Raw genomic sequence first — 19587 nt, forward strand, 5'->3', positions numbered from 1 at the left:
TGAGGCACTAAGTTCAATCCTCAGCACATAGAAAAAATAAATAAATTAAATAAAGGTATTGTGTCCATCTACAACTAAAAAAAAATTTTTAATGATTTCTTTTTTACTAAAAGTTCTTTCACATCTGTTCCCTGAGTAGCAAGAAATATTATCTCTATTTTACCATGGAGGCTTTAAGAGAAGAGATAATTTGCTTGAATCACACAACTGATAAGAGATTTGATCTAAGGTGTCTAATAGTTTTTTTTGGAAATGTTTATCAAGCAATTACTAAGTATGCAGTTCTCTACTGGTAACAGCAGCCCCCACTTGCCAGGCATCTCCTCTGCCCACCAGTATGTTAGTCTCTTAACATACATGATTTCACTTCATCCACACAACGATGGTCAAGGTGCAAGGATGTCAGGATTCCCAGTTGCACATAAGGAAATCAGCACAGACTGGGACAGGGACTTGCTCAAGGTCACACAGGGACTAAGAGGAGAAACTGGGATGTCAAACCCAGGTCACTGATTCCAGAGATCCTGATTTTCTTTTTTAAGTATTTTTTTTTTTTTAGATGTTGATGGACCTTTATTTTATTCATTTATTTATACGTGGTGCTGAAAATTGAACCCAGTACCTCACACATGCTAGGCAAGTGCTCTACCACTGAGCCACAACCCCAGCCCCTGATCAGGCTGGCGCCTAGGCAGGCAGTAGCCACGCTGCATGCACACACTGCCAAAGCTCAGAAACGTGGCAAAAAAAAAAAAAAAGAGATCAAAGCAGGAACAGGGCTTTTCAGTAGAGTTGGTTGCTGAGGCTGGACGGGTGTGTTGGAAGGAGAGCCATTCCTGAAACTGTGGCTGGCAGAGGAGCTCCCTGGGGATGTAGGAATACCCCTACTGGACAGACCCTGGGACAGACGACAGGAAAACTCCCTCAGCCATCCTGGCCATGCCATACTGGTTCATGGTCAAATCCAGTCTTCAAAACCCTGACATATTCCCCTCTGATGACCACTGCAAAGGATCCTACTGTGGGGGTTTCTCAGCCACGGCCTGTGGGGATGAGAAAAGGGTTCACTGCCAGAGGACGATGTGGGCTATAAATAAATCAATTACCCATAAACTCATCTAATCAATAAACACACAAGAGCCAATACTTTTTTTTTTTTTTTTTTTTTTTTTTTGCCGTGCTGGAGATTGAACCCAGGGCCTTGTGCTTGCGAGGCGAGCACTCCACCAACTGAGCTATCTCCCTGCCCCCAATACTCTTTTTAAATGAGAGGGGGCGTGCTGGGCTGGGCCATACCAGCTCTGGTCGTGGAGTAGCCCGACTCTCTTTCACTTATAACACGCAGGTAAAGGGGGCCAAGACTGGGAGGAGCTTCTTCTGTGATGAACAGGATGGGGTGGAGTTAGGGGAGCCATTTTCTTAGGGAAACTATCACAGAACTAGGCAGGGAACCATTCCAACAGTGCCACATACGCCTCGGCAATCTGGGACAGACCTCCGTGTCTGCCAGTTTCGAGAAGTCAGACCTCTGTGTCACGAGGCTCAACCTCGTCTGATTCTGCTAGACACGGATGACTTCCCACCTCCTTCCTCACTCAGTCATTCCCATTCAGTCACAATATCCCAGACCAACTCTCCAGGCTCTGCCAGCGGCCTGCCGGCAGCTACTACTTATGCCTTGCCCTTGAGGATAGGTGCCTAAAGGCCTTGCTGCTCGAAATATATCGCTGGGACCAGCAGCACCAACATGACCTAGGAGCTAGTTAGGAATTTGCTTGTCAGCTAACTCTCCGGTACCCCTCTCCCCGCCCAAACAGACCTACCGAATCAGAACCTGTAGTTGAACAAGATCCTCAGCTGATTTGTATGCACATTAAATTTGAGAAGCCCTGATTGTTAGGAAACAATTCCCCAAAGGGAATTCTCATGTTTCTCATGTTTCTGCATGTCTTGTGAAGATAATAACTGGTTACTTTTGTTCCAAACTATCTTTTGAAGGATGTTTGTATAATAAACAGCTTTGGAAGACAAAGATAGTGTCTCCTCCACAGCAAAGAGCAGCTTTGCTTACTATCTATTCTAGAAGGTTCTGGTTCTTAAACTTATAGAGTTCCCCTCCTGTAACCTAAGAACCTCTTACTTCACCGCATGGGAAATGAGGCTGCAGAACCCAGAGCAAATGCTAGTATTCTGGCTACTGCTATTGCTGTAACTAACAAACCATCCTTTGTCTCTGACCCAAGGGTCTCGTGTCTTTACCAACATCCATGAAATTGTGGCAGGCTTCTAACTTGCAAATAGCATAAAATTCAGACACTTCCCAGTTCTCTGACCTGGTGTAAGAAACAGAAAGACCAACCACTTAACTCTCATTTCTCTATACTTAGATCACCAAAAGCTGCGTGATATTCTACACTCAGGTTTTACTTTTCAAATAACATCAGAAATACAAAAACATTTCAGGCAAATTAGAAAACACAGGTAAGAAAAAAAAGTTTTTAAGACACCTGATAGTCCCAACCGTTTGGAGAGAGATAGCCTCATCAGTTTGGTATCCATTCTTTCCGTCCTTTTCTGTTATTACATCTACACATAAGAAAATAAAATAAATGGGATAACAATACATACATTGTCTTTTAATGAGTCTATTAAAAATATGGCATGGACATCTTTCCAAGTCATTAAATTGATATCCATATCATGCTTTGAGGTGCTTGCTGCTTGCCTATATTCTGTTGTATATGGGCTATTTATTTAATCCCCTATTTGTGAACATTTGATTGGTTTCCTGTTGGATTTTTTTTTTTTTTTTTTTTTTTTCCTGTTCTGACAATTAAACCCAGGGGCACTTTAGCACTGAGCTACATCCCAAGCCCTTTTTATTTTTTATTTTGAGGCAGGATCTTGCTAAGTTGCTTAAGGCCTTGCTAAATTGCCGAGGCTGGCCTTGATCTTGCAGTTCGCCTACTTCAGTCTCCCAAATTGCTGGGATTACAGGAGTTCACCACTGTGCCCAGTCTACATTGTTTTTAAACTCTTCTAAACAACTCTACTATGAATATCCTTATATGCCCATCTGAATGCAATTTTCCAGTACTTTGGATACATTCTTGGGAGTGAAATTACAAGTCAAAAGATAATTAAAATAATTAACATTTTTATACCTTTTAACTCATGCCAGGTATTCTCCTAAGCTTTGCATGCATCAATTTATTTAAACCTGGCAACATCCCTAGGACAAAACTCTTGTTACCTCCATTTTACAGGGAGTTTAAGTGACTTGCCCAAGATCACACAGCTAAAAAATGGTGAAGCTGGGCTTTGAACTCAGGCATTCTGGCTCAGGTACTGCGTGCACCCATGGCACCGGATTACTAAATGCCCTCCTTGCTTTCCCAAGAGTCAGATAGGAAACAACATGGGAAGAATTTGTGGATCTTGAATTTCCTGTCCCTTATATAGCTGTAGGCAGTGGTAGAGTCCTCTCGGAGTTTAGTACCAGAAGGAAGCCCCATTCTTTTGGGGTTCATGTCCTTATCCTGGTTATGGTCACACAGGCTGCTTTTCATTTTGGCCTCGCTCATAAGGAAGCTCAGGACTAAGTCCTGTTCTCAGTAATAGTAGCTTATCTGGGTTCTGCAATGTATCCCCTTTCCTCCTGGCCTTCATCCTTTTACTGTGGTATCTTTTACTGCAGTCACCCCTACCCTATCTTAAAACTAGGTAGGTGCAAATAAATTCCAAAAATGAGTGAAAAAAATTAATTGTTACCTTTTCAAGCAGTATGGTGGTGCACTCCTATAATCCCAGTGACCTGAGAGGCTAAGGCAGGAGGATAAAAGTTCAAGGCCAGCCTGGGCAACTTGGTGAGACCCTGCCTCAAAACAGAAAATTAAATGGGCTGGGAATGGGGCTCAGTGGAACAACACACTGGGTTTGATCCCCAGTACCACAAACAAACAAACAAACAAAAACCCTAAGAAAAAATAGACTACCTATTTTGGAGCCTCTGTTAGAACTCCTGTAGGTGGGTGGACAGGCATTGTGCTGTCTCTGGGAACATCCTGTTAATTGTACTTGGTCAGCTTAATTAACTAAACACAGGAGGACAGTAATTTGTAATTAGTAGAAAATGATTTAATACACCAACACCCCTGCATTCTTATTCTGAAATAGAAGCCAGTAAACATAAAGAACATAAAATTCTCACTTACAAAAATTGCCTACTCAGAACCGGATGGTTGATTCCACACCTACACTACTGTGAGGCTGAAAACAGTATTTACAGTGCCACCATCTAAAAGCAAATATATTCAGGGTTCAGTAGTACACGCCTGTAATCCCAGTGGCTCAGGAGGCTGAGGCAGGAGGATCGAGAGTTCAAAATCAGCCTCAGCAAAAGCAAGGTGCTAAACAACTCAGTGAGACCCTGTCTGTAAATAAATAGAAAATAGAGCTGGGGATGTGGCTCAGTGGTTGAGTGCCCCTGAGTTCAATTCCTGGTAACCCCAAAAAGAAAATAAAACAAAATAATAAAATAAAATAAAAGCAATATATTCCCATATACTAGTCCATCCTTACACCATTGAAAGTTGCAGTTCTCCAAAAAAATTAAGTGATGGTTTATCTCTGGGGAGAATTTGAGTGACTTCTATTTTTGCTAATATGCATTTTCTAATTTTCAAAAATGAGCATGTATCATTTGTATGATAGAATAACCATAAAAGAAAGATAATAAATTTGCTTCATCAAATTAAGACTCCATTAATAAAATAAGAGGGAGAGTTGGATCTGGAGCTCAGTGATAGAGCACTTGCCTTGCAAGCTGAGGTCCTAGGTTGGACCTCCAGCACCACAGGGAAAAAGATAAGAGGACACATAGCCTGAGTGATAATATTCACACGTGGCAAGAGACTTGTGTCCCAAATAAGTGAAGAGCTCCTTGAAGAAAACATGAAAATACCAAATAACACTGTGGCCAAAGATTTGAACAGACACTTCATGAAGTGGAAAATGATGAAAAATGGGACATGAAAATGTGTCTCTTGCCAGACTATCTTTTTAAATTTGAACACAGGGTCTTGCAAAGTTGCTTAGGGCCTAAATTGCTGAGGCCGGCCTTGAACTTGTGATCCTGAGTTGCCGATATAGGTATATTTATGTACCTGGTTTGTGTGTTATATGTGCATGTTTTTGATTTTTTTTTTTTCAGATTTTTAAAATTTCATCTTGTGTCAGTTTGGGAGGAATTTTTTCAAGGAGTTTTCTATTTTGTCTAAGTTGTCTAATTAACTGGCATAAAGTTGTTTATAAAATTATACATTTTCAATGTCCATAAAATCTCTCTGACAGGATCTTGCAATGTTGGCAAGGTTGGACTGAACTCCTGGGCTCAGGTGATCCCCCACCTCAGCCTTCCCAGTATCTGGGACTCCAGCATACACTACCTCCAGCTTGTAGAACCTATTCCTTTCATAATATCAGTAATTTGTGTTTTATATTTCTTGATCAATCAAGCTGAGGTTTATCAATTTTTTCCAATCTTTCCAATCAAAATTCTGCTTTTGAAATTTTTCATAATTATTTGTCTATTTCTTTTTTCTTTGGCAGTGCTAGGGATTGAACCCAGGACCTTGCTACATGCTAGGCAAGTGCAGTGCCACTGAGCTGCACCCCCACCCAGCCCTATTTGTTCATTTCTATTTTGTAGATTTATACTCCTATTTTTATTATTTCCTTCCTTCCTCTTATGTGGGTTTCATTTTCTCATCTTTTTCTGGTTTTTCTAAATACGTGGAAATGGCCGTTAGAGGCAATAGGCGTGGGAGTTGTTTCTCACAGTTACTAATGACCTGGGTTCTGATTCAGGGTCCTCTGTTGACTCTTTAAGCTCTCCAACGTCTGTGATCAGTTCTCTGTATTAAATATCTAGTATGGGTTTGAATTTTGTCACTGACCCCTTCCCTTTTTTTTTTTTTTTTTTTTTTTTGCTCTCTTTTTTCTGTATTGAGGATTGACCCCAGGGGCACTCTGCCACTAAAATACTCCAGGCTTTTTTATTTTATTATTACTTTTTGGTACTGGGGATTGAACCCAAGAACACCTAATCCCTGAGTCACATCCCAGCCCTTTTTATATTTTATTTAGAGACAGGGTCTCCCTAAATTACTTAGGGCCTCGCTAAATTGCTAAAGCTGGCTTCCAACTTGTGATCCTCCCGACTTAGCCTCCAGAGCTGGGATTACAGGTATGCACCTGGTGTCAAAAATTTTTATTTTGAGGAAGGGTCTCACTAAGTTGCCTAGACTGGTCTTGAATTTGCAATCCTTCTGCCTCAGCCTCCCAAGTAACTGGGATTATAGGTGTGTGCCATTGCAACCAATTTGGCATAGCCTTTTTTAAATTATTTTTTTAGTTGTAGATGGCCACAATATCTTTATTTTTTTTTATGTGGTGCTGAGGATCAAACCCAGTGCCTCCTATGTGTGAAGCAAGTGCTCTACCACTGAGCTACAGTCCCAGCCCAGCATAGCTTATTGCACAGGAAATATTCACTGCTTCTCTCCACATTCATGGGAGAAGCATGGTTCTCTGACTCATTGATACTGTTTGTCCATGTAACTTGCTTTGGGCAATAGAATATGGGTGGAAGTTACAGGGTGTAGTTTCTGGTGCAGACCTTAAGTGTTGTTGGATATTTCTACTTGCTTCTCGTGAGCTTTGGACCTTTGCCCAGAGAAGAATATGACCTAAGTCAGTTGTCTAGCTTGTCTCAAAGTCAAGTGTAACAGACCTGAATTCAACACCTCTCCTGGGGGCAGAACGGCCCTATCAGACCTATGTATTTTAAGCAAGAAATAGATGTTCACTGCTCTCTGCCACTGTAACTTTGGATGGTTGCCCAGTATTGGGGAGAAGAAAAGCTTTCCTTTAAAATTTTGGAACTGCTGGGGGCAGGGGTTGTGGCTCAGTGGTAGAGCTCTTGCCTCGAATGTGTGAGGCACTGGGTTTGATCCTCAGCATCACATAAAAATAAATAAAGTCAAGGTATTGTGTCCACCTACAACCAAATAAATATTTAAAACAATTTTGGAATTGCTGCTGGGTACAGTGGTATATACTTATAATCCTAGGGACTTAGGAGGCTGAAGCAGGAGGATCACAACTTCAAGGCCAGCCTCAGCAACTTAGGGAGATCCTGCCTCAAAACAACCAACAGACAACAAAGAAAAAACTATTTGGAACTACTGATTAGCCAATTCATTTTATGGAAAAATTTTACCACATAAACCAATTGGAAAGATTAGTCCTCATTATTATCCCAGTCAAATAAGACTCAATTTCTATTTAGAAGACCTAGTCTTTTACAAGGTTTCAAGAAGTGCTGCAGTAAATGTATTTAGCATTGTTCAGCTTTTCACTTCTCTAAAGTTCTCTGACTGTAAAACCTTATTTGTATTCCTCAGAAAACACATTGGGAAATGATAAAAACAAACCACTTGATAGTGATTATATACAAATAAAATTATCAGAATTTAATTTTGAAAAGACGTATTCCTTGCAATAGGAATTGCTAGTCAACAGAGTTATACATTTCTTAAATTTCTGAGTTTACCAAAAAGACTTTCTAAGATTTATCATAATGTTGTTAATTATACCTGTTACTTTTTCTCTTGGGGGCAACAGCTTTGTGATATACTTGGAAGGGTTTGGGGAATTGAGATTTTTTTTTTTTTTTTTTTTTTTTTTTAATACTGGAGATTGAATTCAGGGGCACTCAACCACTGAGCCACACCCCCAGCCCTATTTTGTATTTTATTTAGAGACAGGGTCTCACTGAGTTGCTTAGCGCCTCGCTGTTGCTGAGGCTGGCTTTGAACTCATGATCCTTCTGCCTCAGCCTCCCAAGTCACTGGGATTACAGGTGTGCACCACCATGCCTGTCTTTGAAACATTATTAATTTCAACCCATTTCTGGTTCTCCCTCTCTCTTTCTACACACACACACACACACACACACACACACACACACACTTTAGTTTTACGCACTTTAGTTTTCCTAGCCAGGTGCATCCTCCTGTAAACCCAGCTACTACGCAGGAAGATCATAAGTTCAAGGCCAGCCTCAGCAAATTAGGGAGATCCTGTTTTAAAATTAAAAAATTAAAAGGGCTGGGATGTAGCTCAGTGGTAGTACACCCCGTGTTCAATGCCCCATACTACCCCCACCCAGCAAAAAAAAAACAAACTCAAGTTTCGCACAGTAGGTTTGTTTGTTATGTGACTCCTTTTATGCATACTGAGTTAAATGTCAGGGCTGGGATGTAGCTCAATGGTGAACACCCACTGCAGGGCAGGGGAGCAGCGGGTGGGAGTTCCTTTAAAATTTTGGAGCTGCTTGATTAGCCAATTCATTTTGGCCATGTGTTACACTAGAAAAACTAATTGGCAAAATTAGTCCTCATTGTCATCCCAATCAACCAAATAAAACTTGATTTCTATTTGGAAAAGGCCGGTTTTAAAATTTATTTTTATTATTTATTTATTTTTGCCATGCTGGGGAAGGAACACGGGCCTCATGCATGCTAGGTAAGAGCTCTATCCCTGAGCTCCACCCCAGCCCTAACTTTAAAAAAAAAAAAAAAAAAAGGTTACAGAAATGATACTATGTATTCCTAGGGCATATTTACTTATGACTCAACTCAAAGACAGGCAAATAAAGCTTAGAGCCTTCCACTTGATGCTTAAAAGAAATAAGGGAACAAAGGGCATCCATTTCTTTTCTTCTTCCTTTTCTTTATTTTCCAGTACTGGGACTGGAACCCCTAACTTCTCACATGCGAGGCAAGCACTCTATGACTAAGTTACATCCCCAGCCCTGTATATTTTTGTTTCTATTTTGAGTTGCCAAGGCTGGCCTTGAACTCTCCATCCTCCTGCCTCAGCCTCCTAGCAGCTGGGATTACAGGTGTGCTCAGCTGCTCCCAGCTGGGGCCTCCACTTTCAATATTTCATTCTGACCCTCTCTTTGCCCAAAGAGACTGATAGGGTGCAGGAAATTCTATCTCAAATTACAGAACATAGGCATGCTGCGTAATTTAAGTTGCAAGAAACAGAAAACACAGAAGCGGGGAAGGTCTCTCTGATCTTCTCTCTCCAGTTTCTACCCTGCCATGAAACTAGAATTCCTTCCCTTGCCCCTTCTGCCCTGAGGCAGGCCACAAAACCTAGGAAGGTCACTTTCTGACCTTCTCCCTCCCTCTGCCCTGAAGACCCTCCTGTGACAGGTGTCCTGCCTTATGCCTCACCCAGGGAAGGAATGTCACACAGAGATGCCAAAAGGAAACAGAACAAACAGGCCTTGCGAGGAACACTCCCTCCCTAGTTTATTACTATTTGATCAGACCTTTTTTTTTTTTTTCCTCTCTCTAATATAACTTCTGCACAACTATTCATAAAAGCACACAGGCCTCTTTCTGCCTTCATTTCTGAAGGTTCCTGTGTCATGTGAAGCTTGCATTAAATCAGTCTGTATGCTTTTCTCTCCTTAATCTGCCTTTTGTTAGAGGGGTCTCAGCCATGAACCTTGCAACAGGTGAGGAAGATGATAAGCTGAGACAGAAGAGATGTGGACATTTAATGAAAAGGGCCGTCACTCCTCTGTCTTGCTTTGTGAGACCCTGGAAGGGAGAACCTCCCCAAAGCTACCCTTGCTCCTCCTGCCATCCTTAATGGGATTTGGAGTTTGATGTGCACAGACAGGACCCCCCCCGCCCCCGTGTGAGCTCCCCTAGCAGGTTCTCTGCTGTCCACCTCTACTCCTGCTGTTTTCTCCTGGTTTGACTAAAGTATGCATTTCTTCTATAAGATGAGAGAAGGACATTTGGAAGGGGAGGTGAAAAAAGTGATCTGACATCTCCAGTCATGGCTGCATCTCCTAAAATTTCAATTTTATCTAAGAGTTGGGCTGGGGCTAAGTGGTGGAGCACTTGCCTGGCATGCGTGAAGCCCTGGGGTCCATCCCCAGCACTGCAGAAAATAAAAATTAAAAAGAGGAAATTTTAGGAAAGAGTACACATCAAATCTGGAAACAAATTCCCTTAAAACTATCCATGTCCGGGTACCTTGGGGGGAAAAAAAAAAATCTTCTCATGTCTGCAGATGTAGACTGTTAAACATAATTGTCTTAAAATTTCTCAAGACAAGGAGCTATTTTCCTCATTCTGCTGAAGGAAATATTATAATTTTACTTTTTAAAAAAGAGAAGCATCCCTCAGTTTTATATTTTAGATAATTTATTGTTGAATGGAGAAGTCACAAAGCAAAATGGAATGGGCCAGAGGTGACATGAATTTAAAACACAGTTTTGTTCAACGCTATTCTGGATTTCCTAAGATTAGAAATAGGAAAAAACGTCAAGTGGGAAGATACTCGTTCAAATGAAGTCTTTCTAAAAGTCTGTACTTTGAAAGGAAAACAACTTTTCTCTGAAAATACAAATCATCCTTATTCCATGAAAACCCTAATTTAGGAGACTGAGCGAAAGCCTTTTAGTTAACAAACTGTCTCTCTCAGGCACACTTAGGAATGTTTGCTTTTAATCAGTGAGTTTAAAAATCACCACTTCCACCCCGAAGACTAGCATGATTCCACCATGGACTGGTGGCATTTCAGTCACAGGGAGAGTTCCACGGCATCTCCACACGCTTCCGATTCTGCAATCCTCAGCAAAGCAGGTTTGGAGGGGGAAAAGGACTAGAAAGAACTGCAACTGGTTCCCTAATGAATGACTAACCACACGCCTGTCCATGCGCCTTACACATCCGCCATCACTCACTTCTACGTACTTGACTGATAAGGTTCAGGTTCTTTCCACACCTAGAGTGACTTGCCTGAACTCAACACGATCCCCTAAGAAAATCTCATGAGGGCCCCTCAAAACACCTCAGAGGCCACATTCTCCTACATTCTGTCCCCTGTCACTCTGCCCACAGTGTTCCTCAGAGCTCATCCAAGTGAGCTCTGGGAATTCTCCTAGCATAATTACAAAATCACACTTACCACTTAAGTGTCAACACTAAGAAATCAGAGAGAAAATCCACTTTTACCAAGAAATGTGGTGGAATTTGCTCTTCCAAAGGTAGGCAGCATCTGTTGCTCTGCACATGATGGAAGAGACTGTGGAGTCCCAGAGTGACACTCCTCATCTGGTCCCAGCTAAGATGCACCCTGGCAAACTTGGGACCCTGAAGTTGACTGCAGCTCCATCAGGGAATGTGTTCCATTTGTTAGGAGCATGAGCGATCAGACATTGTTGTCTGTAGAGGACACCAGATGCAATGGCTCTAAGAAGGCTCCAGTGCCTTTAAATGAGAGCAATTATCATGGCACCTGCTTTCATGGTAACAAAAACCCCTGCTGTGGCTCCAGGGTTCCCAGAGAGCTCTCAGTTCTGCTTTTTAGAACACAAGGAAGCCATCCATAAAAACCTGGAGATAAGGGGGAAGCAGAGCTTGCGGAGCTCTGTAACCCTGGAGCACTTGACATAATTTGGATGTATTCAAAGGAAGTCTGTGTGGTTTGTTTTTTCCAATATTGGGGGGGGAAGTCCATCTGCCACTTTCTATTCTCCAGCCCTGCAGAGAATGGCAGGAGGTTCTAAGAAGCAAGGGCTGGGGCTGGTGGGACAGTGGGGTGGTGGTGGTGGAAGGCAGGTGAGGAGGGGCAGCCTGGTGCCACTTTGCCCCACCCAGCACCATGCCTGCTGCAGTGGCTCAGCTGCACTCTTGAGGTTGCCTTGGGAACGTCTTCAGTTCACACCCAACCCCCTCGGTGGTTACTTCCACGAATACAGTGGCAGGAAAGAAATATCCACTATGGCTACAGTAGCTGGGTTGTGACATTATTCCTTATACTAAATTCACTGAAGCATAACCTCAGGGGACGTTAAGCAAGATTCCTCGTTTTTTGCATTAGACCCAAATTCTCTGCAATTTTGATACCACCAAGGTCCTCAGCTTGAGTCTACTTAGACAATCATGATGCCCTGGATCACCAGAAACATCTACATCTGTCTCCTCCTGGTGGCAGTGAGTCTTAGACATGGCAGCCCTGAGTGGAAACCTCCCGCCTGGAGTCCCCAAAACATTTTCCAAAGCATTCTTTTAAAATGCATCTCTCTCAGAAGAGCCCTCTGCTATATTTTCCTTTATGAAAAAATTTCTTTTATCAAAGTATTTTTGAAACCCCAAAATACCTATTGGGAGAGTTATACAAGATGTTAACCAGATGCCAAGTGTGCCAGGCCATTGCCAGAACCTGTGCCTGCAACCAACCTGCAAGGAGCAGACAGAAGCCACTGTCCCCAAACTGGGCCATCTGTCTACCTGACTTTCTGAAACAGGAAAGAATACAGTGATGTGGATTTTGTTTTTAAGGCATCTCTTATTTTGGTTCGGGGTTTTTCCATATTATAAAAAAAGATCTAGAGGATTCCAAAAGTTTTGGTTAACAGGAGATACAAATGGAAGTGGAAATGAAGCATGGAATGGAACTCAACTCTCCATAGACCGAACACATATGGGTGTCACGATCTACTGAAACAGCTCCACTTTCGGAGCAGGGAAGACACCTGTGGCTGGAAGGTCTTAAAACTCACTTTTTCTATCCCAGAGGCTTTTCCAACCTCTTTTTTTCAGACACACTGACAATGGAGGAAGAGCTGTCCTCCTCCCCTCCCTGGTTCAAACTGTTGCCACCGTTCCTCTGCTCTGGTTATCTTTTTATTTTCTCCTCAAATCAAGACTTTTGGGAAACTCTGGAAATATACTCCTTCTAAAGCAGCAAACCAGGAAAAATAGTCCTTTGAAAGATAATTTGAAAATTAAAAAACCAAACCAAGTATCTCAATAATTGCAAGATGCAGTGATTTTTTTTTCCTCTTCTTCCCCAGGCTGGGCTCAGAGGTATCCTCAGGTCAGACTCTGGGGCTGGAATGATACGCAAGGGCAACATTGCCCAGCTTGCCCAGGGTGGCCTAGGGACCAAGGCAGCGGAAGAGCTGGCTCAACCCCAAGCCTCCTGCTCGAGTCAGCACTCATCTGAGAGGCAATCACTGCCCAGGAACTCTGTGGCCTCGAGCTCCACGCTGGACAGGAACCTCCTCAGCTTCTTGTGGCAGTTGTAATCCAGGGTGGTGGTGTAGATGGTCTTGGGGTACTTGGGGTAGACAATGGTGGTGCTGAGGAAGCGTGTGGGCTTGTGGCGGGGCTCAAAGCGCACCTCGGCCTTGTAGTTGCGCCATGTGCAATTGGGGATGCAGGTGACCGTCTGGCTGCAGGAGGCCACTGCCAGGCCCAGTGGCAGCTGCACATCATCAATGAAGTGTCGCTCTGAGTCGTACTTGACGGAGGAAGTGTACCTGGAGGGGGAGACATCAGGCAGTATGAGGTTACTCCTCTGACCTAGGGGGGGCAGGGTCCCAACCATGACTCTGAATCTCCTGTGGTGCAAACACTGAGACCAGCCAACGTCGGTAAGAAGCAGCACAGTTTATGAAGTGCTTATTCTGTGCCAGGTACTAGCATTCCTAGTACTTTATTTCATAGGATCTAATTTAATCTCAACAACCCTGGGAAAGGAAAGCGAGCTGCAGAGATGAAGGTCACGGTGCCACCGAATGGAGGAGTTGGGACTGATTGATGGATGGATGGACTAGATTCTGGGGACTTAAATGCAGATGTGCAAGGTTCCAAGGTTTTCCCTGTGCTCAATGTTTCCTGTTGTAGGACAGAGCCCCTGGATTCTGTTCCCATGTACCTAAGCCTGGAGCCCTTAGTCAACCTTTAACTTATCCAGACCTGTTTCCTCTCTCTGTGAAGGGTACTCAAAAATAAAGGGGCAGAGTGACAAAACTCAGCAAGTGCTTGCAGTGTAATTATAGTCACACACCACTTAACAACATTTTGGTCAACAATGGCCCCATATACGATGATGACCCCATGAAATTGTATGGCCTAGAGACATCATAGCCTTCTTAGATTGTGGAATTACATTCTATGATGTTCACATAAAGACAAAATTGCCTAATGGGGGACTGGGCTGTAGCTCAGTGGTAGAGCGCTTGCCTAACATGTGTGAGGCACTGGGTTTGATCCTCAGTACCACATAAGACTAAATAAATAAAAATAAAGGTACTGTGTCCATCTACAACTTAAAAATATTTTTAAAAATTGCCTAATGGGGGGCTGGAGTTGTGGTTCAGTGGTAGAGCGCTTGCCTAGCATGTGTGAGGCACTGGGTTCGATTCTCAGCACCACATATAAATAAAAGAATAAAATAAAGATCTATCAACATCTAAAAAAATATTTTAAAAAATTGCCTAATGGGGCATTTCTCTGAATGCATTTCTGTTGCTTAATGATATGTGACTGTATTATAGAATGAAGTGGATTCAACTGTTCTACTATTTATAAGCAGCTTCTGTCCCCTCAAGGGATCAATTGGTTTTTAATGAGAGAAGGAAAAACCCCAGAACTCCTGAATGCTGATTCTGGAAGTTTGGCTATACCAGACCCTAGTATGTGATCTACCTTAGCCTTTGGTTTGGAAATCTCCCAAACGTAGGGACTTAGGGACCTGACTTTATCGTTGGAAATCAACTGCAACCTTAATTTTCATAAATAAGTTACCATTTACATTCCTCAGTTACTTTATTGTTTTTTAAGTCCTTTGGTAATTTAGAAGTTAATATTTGTATGGAAGCAATGCATTGGTGTACTTTATTGAATTACTACTGCAGTTTCATAGATGTTAAAATATGTACAAACATCACATACAGACACATCAAACAGCCCCTAACTGTGTCGGGTGACTGAAAACCAGGATTCTTTTCTGTGAATTGGATGGAAAGGTCTATTCTTCGGGCAAGTAGCTAAGAGGCTGGTAGAAGCTAATGTCATGAAGCCATGTCCTCGTTTTGTTGGAAATACAAGCTCCACAGGAATAAAAGGTTAAACTGCTCACCTCCAAACTGAAGAACCCCTCTTTGTTCCACATCAAAGGGCCCTTTGTATAATGCAACTGAAACTCCAGCTATAAAACCACCAGTTACCAAAAGTAAAATTCCTTTCTCTAAAAAAGATATATCTTTAAAGGAGTCTCCCCATGAATCTTTGCCCCCACATAATCCTGGATGAGATCATTCTGGAGGAAGACTGGCACTTGACCAGTGACATTATAACATGAGACAAGGTTATAGCACCTTGAAGAGGGGTTAGAGTATGGGGTGCATGTGGGGGGCAGCTCCAAGAAACACGAGTTAATATTCAGCAAAAATTTTAACATCCAATGGCCATGAGATATAAAGGGCATAAAGCAAGTTGCAGAACTTTATGTATCATATAATCTCATTTTTATTTTTGAAAGTGTCTACATTTAATTGGTTAGAATATTAAAAACAATTCTTAAAGAGTACCCACCAAACTATGAATAGTATTTGTCATATTTGCATAATTAACAAATTTTTAAATAAGAAATGATGTCTGAAATGAAAAATGAAAATTTAACAAATAAAGTCAAGGGATAAGGCACAGGGGCACAGGCCTGTAATCCAACGACCCAGGAGGCTGAGGTAGGAGGATTGAAAGTTCAAGGCAAGCCTCAGCAACTTAGTGAGACCCCTAGCAACTTAGCAAGACTCTGTCTCCAAAAAAAAAAAGTCTGGGGATGTAGCGTAGCTCAGGGTAATCCATGGGTTCAATCCCCAGTAAAAGGAAGGAGAAAAAAAAGAAATAAAATCAAGGATTGCTATATTTACCTTACTTCCGTTGGTGGTAAGGGGTCAAACTCTACTCCTTCGCCAAAGGACAGTGGGCACAGTCTTGGTGAACAGCTGATAGCCAGGGTGTTGGAGAGAGATGCTGAGTTCTTCCAAGACAGAGAAGAAGATAGTTAGGGCTACCACAAGCCAATGGACACATCCCACTGAAGGTCCTGCTTCTGAGCCTCCAGCTGATGGGCCCCACTATGACCTGTGTCCCTCATCCTGGGTACACCAGAGAAGAGTAGTTCCACAGCCTAGGAAGAGCACTGGACATGGAGCTATGAGTTCAAATATCAGGTTAACCCTGAAAGTATTCTGTGCCCTCAGAAGAATCTTGTCACATGCCCTGTGACCTTATCTGTACCCCCTGCCACCAATGCAGTTTTGTGAAAGGCAGAATAGAGGAAACAAACGAGAGCTCAGCAACAGGACGCTGGCCAGACCCAGGAGCTGCGGTAGCACAGCAGCAATGTAGTGAGAGAGCCTCCACGAACCAGAGCTTAACTCTTCAGAACCCTCAATTATGTGACACTCCCTGTCATTGTCTCAGCAACACTCCAGAAAGACTGGAATAGAGATTTTTTTTGAAACTGGACTCTGTCCCACTTCCTCTTTTGCCTCAGGGGCCATCAGATTCACACCATTCAAGACAGGAATCCTGCTAACTGGGAGCCTCATCACTTAGCGGGACACCAACAGTTCTCCACGTTGCCCCCACTACCCAGAACACTCAACGCCCCAGAGCACAGCCTTCCTGCAGGGTAAGCAGCTCCACCTGGTCAAGGCGCTGACACTCTGATTCATCAAGGAGACTCATCAGGAGGCGTTCTGCCCTGGTCACCTAATTTGCTGGAATCAGGGTTCTATGGTCTACTTGCAAAGATAAGCACAGTGCAGAGTTGGACCTCTGCAGCCTTTTGTATTCCCCTGGTGTCTTGAGATCTGTCATTTTCTTTGCTTAATTGGAGAGAAGGATCTACGCTTGTGCCAGGGTGTGGAGGTGGCAGTCCTACCCCAAGATCCTCCACGACACAGAAGGAGGTAAACATTTCTCAGGCTGGCCTTGAGACCCTTAATGTGTTACCAGGACAAGGTGTCAAGTGCCCTAGAGGATGGAAATACAAAGGTCTAAGGGAACCCAGACAGAGAGAAGCACTGAGTCCTGAGGGTCCAGCTCCTGGGCTTGGGTGAAGCCCAGGTTGAGGCAGGGGTGTGAATTCAAAACAAGGTCGGTGGATAGAAAGGGGTGCACGAGGTGTGCGTACTGGCTGCTGCAGACCTTCTAAAAACAGCCTCCATATAGTGACAGTGGGCCCTGCTTTGCCCCCAACATTTGGAGCACCTCCCAGGAAGTCCTGGGGAGTGTGGGATGACAAATCCACGAGGAGGAGCTGGGGGTGCTCTCCATACTCACCGGACATCCACATGACCATTCCCTTCTCTTGACTCTGCCTTCTCTGCTCTTCCAACCCTATCCACCCCATACATACTGCCTGAGCATCCGCCTTGCTCCCTGTGTAGGATGGGGGTGGTGTGGGGTGGCAGAGGTTATGACATACCCATACTTGGTGCCACTAGGGAATGGAGACTAAGCCACAGGCTCTAGCAAGGCTCTGGGAAACATCAAGGAAGGCTTCCCAGAAAAGGTGACATGAGTTGGGCATAGAAGGGTCAGCAGGATTTTGTTGAGAGAGGTAACCAGGTGGAAGGAGCGGCCTCAGAGGCACCACTGTGTGTCTGAACTGTGGTCAAGGCAGGTGGAAGATAAGGCTAGAAATGGCCAGATGGGGAAGGCTCCAAAAGCTAAGTTGAATTAAGCACTGCCTTGAAATGGAAATGAGATGTACTGAGGTCTCTGAGAGTTCTAGGAGGCCACAGCACCATCAAAGCTCCAAATTGGGACCTTAAGGGTGAGGGTGGCAAATACCCATCCCCAAGCCCTACTTTGAGCTTCAAATGTAGACAGGATGTGGCCTCCTGAGCTGTAGGTAAAGGCAACATACCTCAGCATCTGAGTGATTCCTAAGGCAAAATAGACTTGATGGAGTTTCGTTTTTTAAAAAATAAGTTTTCAATTAAAAGGAATAAAAGATTCGGCCACCTGAAGGCCTCCCATCATACTAAGTGCAAGACACTAGCTGGGTTAGGTGTTCAGGACAAGGGGGCCACCAAGGAAGCTGGGAGGTTCATGGAGTGAGTCTTCTTAAAAAGGTCCCATGGCTGGCCCAGATTTCTCTCTGAATGGAGAAGCCCAGGGCACATCCTTCCCCCAGAACTGCCAGGAGAAGGCAGGTCTTGGGGCCGCCTGAGATGGGCAAAGCCCGCGGGGTGCTGGGCCCACGGTCAGGGAAAGGCTGGATTTCCCTGTCGGTATCCCGGGAGCCCCAACCGCCCCGCCCAGGCAGGAATGTGGCTGAACCGCAGCCTGGCAGCCCCGGGAGCCGCCACCTCGAAGGGAGGAGAGGCGGCTCGCCTCTCCCGGGGCTCCCGCGCCTCCCAGGCGATGACAATTTTCCAGCCACCGGCTCCAGCTGGCCAGGCTCTCGCTGCGCTCCCGCCCCGGGCTCCCAGGGACGGCCACGCCGTCCGGACGAGCGGGTGGTGGCATTGACAGCGCGCCCAGGGCGGGGCGGCACAACCGCTGGTACTCCCCAGGGCCTGCTGCGGGTGGGCTGGGGAGGGAAGGAGTCCGCCCGGGGCCACTCACCGGGGCCGCTGGGGTCACCGTCGCATCGGACTCCAGCGTCCCGGGGGCCGGCGCGCGCTCCCCGCCGCTGCCTCCACCCCCGGCCGACGCCAGCCCCCAGTGGCTGGGGCTGGGGCTGGGGGGCAGCCCCGAGTCCGGGCTGTCCAGGACGCCGTCGCCCTTCTTCTTCGTGTCCACGAGCTCGGGCACATCCTGCAGGCTCAACCGACCCACCATGGCTGTGCGCGTGGCGGGCCCGGGAGCCCGGCGCGGGGGTCGCGGATGAGAGAGGGCGGAGAGGGGCGCACACGCGGGCAGGCGCCGCTGCCCTCAGGGCCGCCCTCCCTGCCCGGCCGCCTGCGCGCCGTCCGGGTCTCGCCGGCGGCCGCGCTCCGGGCCCCGCCCTCCGCCCTCCGCCCCGCCCCGCCGCCGGCCGCCCGCCCGGCCCAGCCCGCACTGGCCGCGCCGCGAGGCCCGGCGCCAGGGGCCGCTGCGCTCCCGGCGTGCCGCCCGCGCTGCTTTCTGCCCCGCGGCGGAACCCGCCCCAGGCGCCGATTGCTGCGCTCCGGGGTCTCCGAGCGAGCACTGCAGCGGCAGGACAAGGCACCCAGCCCCGCCCGGCCCCTCACTCTGTCACGGATGGACGCGGGAACCCCGCTCGTGCTGGGGCCCTGGGGTCGCGTTGGCCCCTTTGCCCTGTCCCAGTGGAGCCCGAGAGGCACTAATATCCAAAGACCTGGCAGTCCCAGGGGAGCCAGAGCAGAGTCAGCCTGCAGAGGCCTAGGAGAACGAGCAAACAACTGGAAATTATTAATAGTTAATGTGCTTCGTATGGCTCCAGCCGCCTGTTGGCTCAGCAGGGTGGACTCTGGCTCTCACGTCTGCCCCAGAGGAAAGACAGCCTACTTGTTACTCCTCGGGACTCCCGGGGGGGTGCTCGACTGAATAGACTGTGGCCACGCCGGACAGGGAAGTTCTATGGGCTCAAACACGAACCTCCAATAAAATGAGCCATCCCAGTAGGCTGCCCACAAGTTGTCTCAGGGGCCTGGAACGCCCCAATAGGGGGCTACAGCTT

General features: G+C 45.5%; 1 protein-coding gene across 1 annotated transcript; it reads right to left on the bottom strand.

The window, feature by feature from the left end:
- Positions 1-10260: 10260 nt before the first annotated feature.
- On the bottom strand, positions 10261-18908 carry Rflnb (refilin B). The gene is made up of 3 exons (XM_047547647.1): positions 18531-18908; positions 15818-15927; positions 10261-13420 (listed from the first exon to the last, which is right to left on the bottom strand). Exons 1-3 carry the CDS (start codon positions 18744-18746, stop codon positions 13090-13092), a joined length of 657 nt encoding a protein of 218 aa, XP_047403603.1. The 5' UTR covers positions 18747-18908; the 3' UTR covers positions 10261-13089.
- Positions 18909-19587: the final 679 nt, after the last annotated feature.

Source organism: Sciurus carolinensis, chromosome 3, assembly GCF_902686445.1.
Source record: "Sciurus carolinensis chromosome 3, mSciCar1.2, whole genome shotgun sequence".
In the NCBI taxonomy this organism is placed as follows: Eukaryota; Metazoa; Chordata; class Mammalia; order Rodentia; family Sciuridae; genus Sciurus; species Sciurus carolinensis.